The sequence below is a fragment of the Delphinus delphis genome, chromosome 16, assembly GCF_949987515.2.
Source record: "Delphinus delphis chromosome 16, mDelDel1.2, whole genome shotgun sequence".
NCBI lineage: Eukaryota > Metazoa > Chordata > Mammalia > Artiodactyla > Delphinidae > Delphinus > Delphinus delphis.
This window is the reverse complement of record NC_082698.1, coordinates 71,699,914-71,713,379: the sequence shown is the minus strand read 5'-3', so window position 1 is coordinate 71,713,379 and position 13,466 is coordinate 71,699,914. Positions and strand designations below refer to the sequence as shown.

The following is a 13,466-nucleotide window of genomic DNA, read 5'->3' as shown; positions in this document are numbered from 1 at the left end:
TCCAACCATAGGGAACTAGAGGTTAGACCAATTATACAAGAAATCATGTGGTTGGAAGTACAGTGCCGTTTCTTTTCCACGACACTGTTATTCAATGGCATCAGAGCTTTCATCGCTACAGTGGGAGTAACAAGGGAGAGAATCACTACAATTCTGTGGACCCATAAAATGTAAGAGGCTCCTGTTATCCAAACATAATCAGTACTGGAAAAGATTGAGGAAATCAAGTGCATTTAAAGTGGAGATCAAAAGGCCGCAGTAAATAATGAAAAAAGTTAGATTGAGACTTCATCTTGAAAGAGAAAAACAGACTTTGTAAAAATGACTTCATATGATTTAACAAAAGGTAGGTTACAACTGCATTCATGTACAGGTTCTCAGAGTGAATGAAGACTAAACCAACTATGATGTTGGGGGAAAAAATGTATGATGTTCTTGCAACAAAATTATATGTCGGCTTGACATCCTTCACTTTTTATTTTCAGAGCATAAGCAAAAAGATGGTCCTTTTGCAAAAACTACTTGGGAACCAAAGCCCTCACCTAATTTTTTTTCTTCATTTAATCTTTTGATTTTCAAATCATTCGAGTTTGAAACACTGTCAGGAAATCATCCAAATTCTTCACACAGTCTGGGCAGCTACTGCCAGAAAGTCACGACACCACAGCAGTCCTCCAGCATCACTCTCCCTGACTTCATGAAATCCTACATCTTTTGCAAAACTTGCAGCTTTGTTCTACAGTCAATTGGTTCAAAATCTAATACCCTGGGGTAGATACTGACGAACCAGGATAGATGTCAGCCTTCAGCTGGAAGGAATGTTTGAGTAGGGACCAGTTTTAACAACGGTCAGGTCCTTAGAGATGATCACACTAAGTGAAGTAAGTCAGAAAGAGAGAGACAAACACCATATGATGTCACTTATATGCGGAATCTAAAATACGACACAAATGAACCTATCTACGAAACAGACTCAGTCTGTTTTTAGACTCAGTATTTTAGACTCAGTCTGTTTCGTAGATAGGTTCATTTGTGTCGTATTTTAGATTCCGCATATAAGTGACATCATATGGTGTTTGTCTCTCTCTTTCTGACTTACTTCACTTAGTGTGACCAATACTCTTGATAAACCATAATGGAAAAGAATGTGAAAAAGAATGTGTGTGTGTGTGTGTGTGTGTGTGTGTGTGTGTATATATATATATATATATATATATACACATATATATATATATATACACATATATATATATATATATATATATATATATATATAACTGAATCACTTTGCTGCACAGCAGAAATTAAAACACTGTAAATCAACTATACTTCAAAAAAATTAAAAAAAAATGGTCAGGTCCTAAGTGGATATTTGTATGTTATGATGGTGTTTGCTCTTCTACACAAGCTCACATCTGTGGGGACATGAATAGTAATGAATAATTTGGATAATAAGGACCTATATTTTTAGAACAATAAAGTGAACTTAATTTTTTTATACTCAAAGTCTGCCAAATGATAATCTATTGGTATTTTCCTTAGAACTTCATGGAAGATTCTGAGAGCTTGTAGGAGGATCTTCTGAATGAATTATCAGTGTATATTCATTACGAACAATCTGGAAATTTTAAACTTTGGGGATTTTAAAGTTTCTTCTGCTTGTTTTTTTCTTTTTAATCTGTTTCAGGGAACAACGATGATGCCTGAGTTAGTAAACAGGAATTAACTAGTGTCTTCCCTTTTTTAACTAGATAAAGCGCCGATATATTCTGAACTTCTAAGGGTATTTCCTCTTTTATAGGCCTCCTCATTTCCTTTGTCTGTGAGTAAATACTGAGACTGGATCTGTGCTAACATCATAAAACAGAATAAGTCTCTACATTACAGAGGTCCTCTAATCATGTGTGTCTGTGACTACTAGCCACACACACTTTTACAGATGGATGCCTTTTAAAAACCTCTACGTCTCACACAAAGAGTACTGCAAATGAGGATATATATGAAATTGAATAATCCAGAATAATCTGGTTCTTCATGGGATATAGCTCTTAAGTATTATATTCTTAGAAGATATATAAACCAAGCAAGCACCTGACCCAAAACATTGTTTGTGAATCATTATAACAACATTTCTTGGCAGTAGAGCCGTAGGCTTACCTGGGATTGGGCATTGACATTGGCTCCATTTGTAACCAAGACCTTTACCACCTCTGCTTGCCCTGCCAAAGATGCTATATGCAACGCTGTGTTTCCTTTCTGTAAAACAAAAGGCAAGATACATGAGCTCACCCATCTTTCTCTCTACTTTCAACATTTTACAAAATATCAAATCCCTCTATAAGTTCCCCAAAGAGAACAAGGTTGACAGGTATCTCATGAGAAGCGTGCCCCAATTCTTAGCGAGGGCTGAATTCTCACTGAATTGGGCAATTGATATAAAAAGCACAAAATGTGTCATACTGACCTTTGTAGCTGCATCCACGTTGGCTTCTCTCTGTAGCAGCTCAGAAACAACTTCTACATGGCCTTCTTTGGAAGCAAGATGGAGAGCATTCAACCCATTCTGAAGAGAAGGGAAAGTTTTACTCAGCAGGTTGAAAACGGAAGAGTAAACAGTCAACCAAGAACTCTGAAGAGTTCCCACCAACAACCACTTGTATGTGTTTAGTGTAGGAACTTGAATTAGGAATAAAAGTACTCATGGCAATTAGATAGGTTGTTCTGATGTCATTACGTACTAAATTTTAGGAATTAGTTATTAAAGGATACATATCTACATTTCTGAATGCTTCTCTAACAAAGCAGAGAATAACTTGATAATTCAAGCTGGAGACATTTAATAGAAAACACTGACAAAAAAGAGAAAGTCTTGGTAATATCTAACGAAAGATTTAAGGAGTTTGAAGTCTGGATTTTTAAAATTTTATCTAAAAACTTAAATAACCATTGTAAAGCAATTATACTCCAATAAAGATGTTAAAAAATAAAATAAAAAAATAAATAAAATAAAAACTTAAATAACAACAACAATCACCACAACTAACCTGATTGCAAATGTTGATGTCGACTCCATTTTTTATGTAGTCAAGGGCCTTTTCTAAGTGTCCGGCTCGAGCTGCTCTTAAGTAACTTGCATTGGCATCCGACTGAATAAAAAAGAAAAAACATGTTGATGAAAAAAGGAAACTAATATGCATGTTGCTAACTACCCAGAATTATTGTCCAAACTAAAAAGAAAGTAAAACTGAGATTTTTTTCAATTGAACTATTTTATTTCTAACGTGAAAACACTAATAAAAGGTCTTCATAAAGTCACCAGGAAAAGTACAAATTCTTCCAAAGTTAGTTTCAAGTGTATAAAGTTACCCCTTCTGTGATGTCATAACTGATTCTGAACCGAAAGAGAAAATTTCCATGATGTGTAGGTACGTTAAATCCACATACAATTTCATGAAAGTTAAGAAAAATCCTGTAACTTTCTGGTAGTTACATTATTATAAACCTCACTGTTCTCTTTAATCAGAAATTTAATTATACAGATGTTGAACTATAAGGCTACACCTGAAACTCATATAATTAAAAAAGAAGAAATTTAACATCTACTCCATTCTTTTGTACCTCTCCAACTTTTCAATTAATAGCTTCACGAATACATTTAATGTCACACTAGTTTAACAGGAATTTGTGGGTAATGATGTTCTCTTGAATTTTCCTGCAGGACATAGCCATGTGTTGGAACACAGACTAACTGAAAAGCATTCATTTATAAATGTCTACACAGTTTGTGAAGCATACTTTCCATATATTTTCAAGCCAGCTAAATCTACAGCGTGCAGAAAACTTTATCAGAAGCAGTAGCAGGTTCAAACAAAGAAATATATACACAGTTTTAAAACAACAAAAGCCAAGTCTGTAATTCATTCACTGAAAGCATACAACTCTGAACTACTGCTAAACTCTATTACCTACAATTACGCAGCTGAAATCATCTACTATTGAAATTTTTAATAGAAAGAAGGTGATGAGAAGAAAGTCTGCAAAGTTGAGTCTGTACAATTTGTAAAGGAAACTTGCTCCATGTAAAACAACACAGAAGCAGATTTTCTTGAAAGGGCCGCCCAAAACATCACTGGTTATAAATGCAATCATGCAGGGTATGGCTTAAAAGAGGAAAGTGTCTTCTTTCAGCCATTTGCCAACTACGTCCTTCAAACTCTCATTCACTTACCACCTCATCTGTAAAGGCTTCCCAGACTACCAGGCACAGCTTAATTGCTCACTGTTCCCAAGGCACTGATTTCATTGAGCCCTCTCGGTATTTATCACCCAGTATCATAGTTTTTGGTATACCTGTCCTTCTTCCTCCCTAAACTGAAAGCCCTTTAAGAACAAGCAGAGGCAGATTTAAGGGGTAGGCAACTTAAAAAAGTTAGTCACCAAGATGCCAATCTTTCAGGAATACTAATTGAACCCTGGAAATGTACCTGAGATGAAGGAAAGGATCCATCCCTCAGAAGGATCTTTGGTTCTGGTGCGGGTCAATTCAGCTGAGTTGACTTGATCAAGACCTCAAAGAAAAAGGGCACTGTCTTCAGGGTCTCCTCCCTCCCCATGTACAGCAGTGTGCCTCTCTCTGAAGGAGTACTGCTTCTTCTAAATTAGGGCTTCTTAATCTCAGCACTATTGGCATTTTGATCCAGATAATTCTCTGATATGGGGACAGTCCTGGTCAGTGTCTATGTTCACCAGTATTTCCAGCATCTACCAACCAGGTAGAATCTCCTATTTGTGACAACCAAAAATGTCTTCATGTCTCCAAGTTTCCCGGGGTGAAGGGTAAAACCACCCCTGTTGAGAACCATTGCTCTAAATAAATGGTAAACCAACTTGCTGAAAGATTGTGGGTTTAAAAGTCTTAAATCTTTGGCTTGCCTGCATTGCCATATGCCTTGACCTAGCACAAGGCAGTGACTCTATGTATAACATCCATCTTTCTCTTTCCTCTACAGCTGGAAGCATCCCTGGCACACAGCAGGTGCCTATAAATGTTCTGTGAATGAATGAATCAACAAATAAGTAAATTATGTGGAAATAACTGATTATTTCCTAGAATAATACAGGAGGCTTTATTAACAACAACAACAGCAGTTACTTAAGTTACTATGATACAAAGCTGAACAGCAGAGAGCATAAACTGAGCCATGAGTTGGGTATCTGGGAACACACGTAGGTGCTGCTGAAGCAAAATGGGGATTTGAGTCAAGCACGCAGATCATTGAATCAGGGCAGAGAGTTCAGTAAGAGGAAGACGACAGATTTGGTTCAAATCAGACAAAGAACAAACCAAAGTTTCCAGAAATGTAAAGAAAAATAAAATTCAGTCTTTAAACAGCTTTGGTACTTGGAGAAGGTTAGTTTTTGTTTGGTTTGTAAGTTCAGTTAGAAATAAATTAGCTGTGCAAAGCTGGGTCATTGTACCATAAAATACCATCTTCTTTGTGCCCGCTCAGTGACTTACCAGGGAATTTGCCCAGAAGGGCTCTGATGCTGTTCTGAAAACAAATGACATGAGTCTGCCTGGATATTTCAACAGCCAAAGATAATAACTGTGAGTTAAGTAAGCACCCCAAACCCTGACTTTGAGTACACAAAAACAGCAGCTAAAGAAGTTCAAAAAGAGGTGTCAGAATTCAAGGAAAGGCCCTGAATTGATTCCAGGTCTGAAAATGTTTGGCATTGCTATATACTGTCATTTTTCTCCCACATTTTCTCATAATTTTCCTACCAGAAATTCTAAAGCAAAACAAAATACAGACAATATAAACCAAATCTTCTAATTCAGTGACTTCCTACCTATCTGGAGCTCAGATTCTTTAGAGTCTAACAAAAGTTAACGAATAAATTCCTTTCTTTCGGGCTTCCCTGGTGGCGCAGTGGTTGAGAGTCCGCCTGCCGATCAGGGAACATGGGTTCGTGCCCCGGTCCGGGAAGGTCCCACATGCCGCGGAGCGGCTGGGCCCGTGAGCCATGGCCGCTGAGCCTGCGCGTCCGGAGCCTGTGCTCCGCAACCGGAGAGGCCACAACAGTGAGAGACCCGCGTACAGCAAAAAAAAAAAAAAAAAATCCTTTCCTTCAACAATTGCACATATATGCATACACATACCAAATCTGCATACACACAGCAAATTTGCATACATACTCCAAATCTGCATACACACTCCAAATCTGCATACACACATCAAATCTGCATACAAACATCAAATCTGCATACACACATCAAACATGCATATGCAAACACAACTTCCACGCTATTTCATACGGCTCAGGATTGCTAAGCCTGCTCACAGATTTAGGTTTAAGAACACCTGCTCTAATGATAAATTATTCTCTGGTGGATACCCTCCCTATATCTATTTCAGCCAATAACCCTGGTATCAAATAATTCGCTGAGGTAGCTAATTTATCACCTGAGAACTTTAGGAAGAAGAAAAAGGACAAAGATTTATTTTCTTCATTTCTCCCGGCCCTCTGTTACGTGCAGACATGTCCAATACACCAATAAATAATAATCAGCCACTGCTTGTACTTCAAAGAAGAAGTCTAGGGGGAGAAAGAGGAAAATACAAAGAAAAAGCAGGAAGAGGGAAATGAAGACTGCCTTGAAGAAACATGACAACTTAGGAAATGCAATTATTACAGCCCACAGACAAAGAACCAAGATCTTCCTTCCGCAAATATTTGTTGAACATCAATTTTGAACTAGTCATGCCAACATCTGGCTGTATGGTGGGGAACAAAACAGATGTGGTACCAATGAACACTCGCTGGCCTTCATCTCACCCTTACACTTTCCCAAACTGTGCTGCTTTACTGGCAGGATAAATAATGGAGTCTTCATTTTTTTCTTTTTTCAGATTTGCCTGTAGTACCTATATACTGTTGTTTATTTCCTTAATGTTAAGAATATATACAGTATTTTGTATTAGGCTTAATATCAGTGTGTTGCATCTCTTAGCTATCATTCCATCAAGTAACTAGGGGTTAACACAGGCTACAGCCTGTTTTTAATCTGGAACATTCTATCCAAACAATGTCTCTTTTAAGCCAATTGTAGACAAATTACTATGGAAGGAAATTAGGTCCCATGAGAGGCTGAGCGCTGTCACATGGAAAGTCATACTGAGGAGACCATTGCCTACGGAGTTAGTTGGTACAAAATGAATATGAGTAAGTTGGTCATCATTTCATTTCCCCCCCGAGATGATGAAAATCTGAAGGAAGAACTTGGAAAACGAAAGTGTCTTTCGCCACTTTGATGTCTTGTCTACTTAGTAATTTTACTAGACAGGAAAGAAATACGAACCTTGTGTGTTTTTCAAGGATAGAATCAAACATCATTATAAATTAACCTACTAACTCAGAATTTTCACCTGTACTGAATATTGGTATTATTCAGCAAAAAGCAGTGATTGGAAAAAAATAAGCATTTCTTGAGTGCCAACCTCAGGAATAACTAATATTTCATACCTCTGACTATGTGCTACATACTAGTACAAGCAGTTAGATTAACTTAATTATATTATTGGCACTTGATTATATCATTAGTCACTTAATATAATATGTAATAATTGTATAAGTACTTATATTAACTTAGTCCTTATAATATTTCCATGAAGTAGTATAGTGGGGTCGAATCATGCTGCCCCCCCCAAATTCATGTCTACTTAGAACTACAGAACATGACCTTATTTGGAAATAGGACCTTTAAAGACATAATTATTTAAGGTGAGGTCATACTGGATTAGAATGGGCCCTAAATCCAATGACTGATGTCCTAATAACAAGAGAAGATATACAAATATAGAATCATTATGTTGTACACCTGAAAATAATATAGTGCTACATAGCAATTATATCTCAATTACAAAAAAAGAGGAGGAGACACAGACACATAAGAGAAACCATGTTAAGGGCTTCCCTGGTGGCGCAGTGGTTGAGAGTCTGCCTGCCGATGCAGGGGACACGGGTTCGTGCCCCGGTCCGGGAAGATCCCACATGCCGCGGAGCGGCTGGGCCCGTGAGCCATGGCTGCTGAGCCTGCACGTCCGGAGCCTGTGCTCCGCAATGTGAGAGGCCACAGCAGTGGGAGGCCTGCGTACCAGAAAAAAAAAAAAAAAGAGGAGGAGACACAGACACATAAGAGAAACCATGTTAAAATGGAGGAAGAGACTGGAGTATTGTTGCCTCGAGACAAGGTCTGCCAGGAACCACCAGGAGCTGGAAAAGACAAGGAAGAATCATCCCCTAGAGCCTTTGGAGGGAGTGTGGCACTGAGGACACCTTGATTCTGGACCTCTGGCCTCCAGAACTGTGAAAGATTGATTATCTATTTATTTATTTAAAGATGTTTTTGATGTGGACCATTTTTAAAGTTTTTATTAAAGTTACAATATTGCAACAATATTGCTTCTGTTTAATGTTTTGGTGTTTTGGCTGCAAGGCACGTGGGATCTTAGCTCCCCGACCAGGGATAGAACCTGAACCCACTGCATTGGAAGGCTAAGTCTTAACCACTGGACCACCAGGGAAGCCCCCTATTTATTTATGTGCTGTGGCCGGTGCAGCTCGCGGGATCTTAGTTCCCTAACCGGGGACTGAACCTGGGCCACAGCAGTGGAAGCATCGAGTCCTAACCACTGGACTGCCAGGGAATTCTGAGAATACATTCCATTGTTTTAAGCCACTTAGTTTGTGATGGCTTGTTATGGAAGCCCTAAGAAACGAATGCAAGTAAGCACTACTGGCTCCATTTTATAGATGAGGAAACCGGGCTATAGAATGAATGCCTTTTGCAGAGACACACAGCTTGTGAGTGGCAGGGAATACATTCAGAGAGTCTGACTCCAGAGTCTAGGCTGTTAATCACTACTTTAAGAAAGGGCTTAATAAATATTTGGTCAATAGTCTATGCCCAGTAACTCTTGGTTAATTAGTTCATTCATCTTCCATCAATCAATCCGTCCGTCTGTTCATTCATCCATCGAATTAACTATCTAGGCAATACTTCAGGTACATCCTCGCTGGAGCACGATCCCTTCACTGAGTTCAAGATCAGGCTAAGAGTAGCTCGCCAGAAGAAATGCAGACTGGCGACACAGTGATACATAACAGAGCTTTGCTCCACTGCCTCTAAACAGCAGGGAGCAGTCTCTGAGGCCTATTAATACCTGATCAACCGATTCTCCAATCCTCTTCCTACATCTCATCTTCCCAACTATCTGGGAACCATGTGAAGCGAAGATGACCCTTCCTGTAAGCTTCAGGTTCTTTTTTTCTACTGGTGTCCTGTTCCCTGCCTACCAACATACTCAGGTGTTTCTTAAACCTAAAGCAAACAAACAAACAAACTACACACATACAATCCAAAAGCCCCTTTCCTTCCAGTCTTCTACCTAGCACCCATGCAAGGCATGTCTGTTTCTCAGTGTGCTAGACTGGTTAATTGGTCTGTATCCCAACAACTCCACTTACTAGCAGTGCTACCTGTGGCAAGTATCTTAACATATGTGTGCTTCAGTTTTCTCAGCTGTCAAATGGTGATAAACTAATCTACTATTAGAATGAAATTAGTTCATGTAGGGTAATTAACAGGGTGAGTGCATAGCAAGCACTCAATAAATGATTATTATTTTATTTTAAAATCATTCTGTGAATATCAAACGTTTTGAAGGATTGGTTTAGGTTAGTCCCACTGCTTCTATATCCTTAATACTATTGATAACTCATCTTTGAGTCCCTAGCAATACGGCGTCTCGCACTAATCAATAAAGTCTCTGTATGCAATCACCAATGACCTTGCAATCCTCAAATCCCATTACTTAATTATACTTCTCTCCTCTGAATGTTGAATCACTGGACAGTACTGATCACCTTCTCTTTCTTCAACATCTTCCCTTTAGCTTCTCTCAACTCTTTGTTCACACCTTTGTGTTCCTCACTGCCTCAACCCATCACTGAAAAATGCGCCTTTTCCATTTTCAGATCTCACATTTCTTTCCTTCCTGTTCTCTTTCCCAAAGTGATTTCATCACTATCACGACTTCCACAATTCTTTTTACGCCTAACACTCTATATCTACATTGTGCCCATCTGTATCTATCCTAAAACATTTCCCTTTCCATGTCTCACAATTTCCTCAACTCAACAGCAACAACAAACATTTACTGAGAACACATTTCTGTCACTGCAACTAAGTACTCATGGCAGAGGTGTGAGTAATAAACTCCCTTGATCTCCTTATTTCGATTTAAAGGTCCCAAGATTATCCTAACCTCTCAGGCATGCAACTTTGGTGTCAATCGTTTTTATTTTAATTGAGGTATAACTGACATATAACATTATATTAGTTTCAGGTGTACAATGACTTCTTATTTGAATATATTGAGAATGATCACCATAATAAGTTTAGTTAACATCCATCACTGTACATGGTTATAATTTTATTTTTCTTGTGTTGAGAGGCGTGAATCCTTAATTACGTCTTCCTTCTTCCCCTCAAACCTGCCCAGAAAGTTACACACATGAATCCTATCAAATATTCTGTCACTGGGGGCTTTTACAGTTTCCATCTTCCTTTTAAAAAGTGCTTATCAGAATGTGTATCATACACACAAAAGACGGCATAAAACATATATGAACAGTTTAAAGAAAAATCGCAAAAGCAATACCCACATACCTGGTCAGCTCAAGAATCAAAGTTACAAGCAGCTTTGTAGACCTCCAATGAGCCCTTCCTTAACTGGCTCTCCAAAGGCATCTTCTGTTCTAGTTAATCATTCTCATGACTTTCTTTATAGTTTTAACATCTACATAAACCTTGATAAGCCAAATATGATAGAATTGGCTACCTTAGCACTCTCTATAAGTAGAATCATATTATGATGTATATGATGTATACATTAGGATATATATATACATTATATGTAATATAATACATTATATATAATCATACATTATATATATCTTTCTGTGACATGTTCCTTTTGTCTAATGCTGTATTAGAGTCATCCTTGTTGACACGTGTAACTGCAGTAGATTTGTCACTGCTGCTGCAGAAGATATCATTATGTGACTGTAACAGAATCCATCCACTGTGGAGCTGTTAACTGTGCTGCTCCTGTCTACTATGAACGGTGCTGCCAGGAACATTATAGCACCAGTCCTGGTACACACAGGCAAGATACTAAGGTATATACCTAGGACCATAAATGCTGGGTCATTGGGTATGTGCGCACTCAACTTACCCAGTTAATGACAAATCGTTTTCCAAAGTGATGGTACCAATTTACACTCTCTGTAGTTTGTGATGATTGACTGTGAGCTCATACTCCTTAGAAACTAATCTTTGGGAATACTTTAAGGTTTGGGTTTGCCATCTGCCAAAGAGGAATTTTACATTGTGTCTGCCAGTTGCCTAGAGGCACTATCAACCCAAGATTATTTCTGAAATAAATGCTTGCCTTGAGGGCTTTTTGTTTTAAAGACAAAAACAAAAATAGATAAATTTTGACCTCAAACTGGTATGGATATGAGGGATTCCTTGTGGTTACAAATTCTCAGGGGAGACTTTTTTCTTTCTATCTGGTAACCAGTTGAGACAGGCAAGTTTTTGCTCTATTCTTCTATGCGGTGGGTTTATTTCCTGGCCACCTTTTATATTGGGAGCTTCACCCTTTGGGGTCCAGCTTTTTGGAAGGCTCACACTAGACTGTCCACCTTGGTCTCCCGTGTCCTGTGTCTATGCGGCCAAGTAAAACTGGTCCTTGATTTCATGTCATTTTTCACCTCTAAAGATCCCTTACCTTTGTGCCAGTTCACAGTACTCTTCAAAAGACTTATTTTTGTCATCACCTTAACATCTTCACAATTTTTACAGCTGGAAATACACTTAATCTTTTTTTTTTTTTAAATTCACCCTGCTGCTTGCCCAGTTTGGGCCCTAGCCATGTGACGCCCAGATCCGTCTAAAAACCTACAGGAGGTAGTAGCCAGCTCGCTGTCTCTAGCTGAATATTCCAGAAGCACTGAACACTATTCAAGAAAGTGTGAGGAGCCACTGAGAGCTCTGAGAAAATTATGACAAGGATGATAGTTGCATATTAATAAGGGTCTATTACAGGTCAGGGACTTCACTGAGCATTATATATATATCATTTTGTATCGTTATACATGCTTTATTATTATGTATTTCTTAACAATTCAATCAAGATAGGAATCTTCATTACAAATGTGAAAAACTGAGTTTCCTAAAAGGTAAGTGACTTGCCCAAGGTCATGCAGCTAATAAGTAGGCAGCAAGAACTGAAACCCATAACTGCTTGATAATAAGCCCAGGCTCTTTCCTCAACAGCAGAGGTTCTGTGGAGCCCTAGGGTTCACGAATCCTGAGGTCAAGAGTAAGGCTGAGTACAGAACTAACATGATTCAGCAATCCCACTCCTGAGCATGTATCTGGAGAAAACCATACTTTGAAAAAATACATGCACCCCAATGTTCATTGCAGCACTATTTACAATAGCCAGGACATGGAAGCAACCTAAATGTCCATCAATAGATGAATGGATAAAGAAAATGTGGTACATATGTACAATGGAATATTACTCAGCCATAAAAAAGAATGAAATAATGCCATTTGCAGGAACATGGATGGACCTAGAGATTATCATACTAAGTGAAGTAAGTCAGAGAAAGACAAATATCATAGAATATCACTCATATGTGGAATCTAATTTTTTAAAAATGATACAAATGAACTTATTTACAAAACAGAAACAGACTCACAGCTTTCAAAAACAAATTTATGGTTACCAAAGGGGAAACATGGGTGGGAGGGATAAATTAGGAGCTTGGGATTAACATACACACACTACCGTATATAAAATAATCAACAAGGACCTATTGTTTTGTGCAGGGAACTCTACTCAATATTCTGTAATAACGTACATGGGTAAAGAATCTGAAAAAGAATGAATATATGTATATATAAAACTGAATCACTTTGCTGCACACCTAAAACTAACACAACATTGTAAGTCAACTGTACTCCAAAAAAAATTAAAAAAAAAAAAAGGAAAGAAAAAAAGAGTAAGGCCAGGTAAGCAGAGTTCAATGTCAGCCCAAGTAGATCTACTTTTATCTGGTTTCTATATTAATGTTGGATGACATGCTTCATTTGTAAAAATGTTTCTGCTTTTAAACCATAGCATTCAATCAATTCCTATGCCATAGTCTCTAAGGCCCTCGAAAACCTGCCCCAACACTTCCAGCCTGAATGAAAACACAAATACTGATCTTGAAGGCAATCTAGACAGCTGACCATCCCACAAAGACTTATGATTTCTCAACAGGCTCCGTAATTCCCCAGCACTGTGACATCACCCACACATCCCTTCAGCAGTCATGCTCAC

General features: G+C 38.3%; 1 protein-coding gene across 1 annotated transcript in view; it reads right to left on the bottom strand.

Moving 5' to 3' along the window:
• Window positions 1-13,466, bottom strand: part of ANK3 (ankyrin 3) — a 328,736-nt gene that overhangs the window by 218,273 nt on the left and 96,997 nt on the right. The window contains 3 exon segments of the mRNA XM_060033488.1: window positions 2,158-2,256; window positions 2,465-2,563; window positions 3,045-3,146. Of these exon segments, the coding sequence (XP_059889471.1) occupies window positions 2,158-2,256; window positions 2,465-2,563; window positions 3,045-3,146 (300 nt within the window).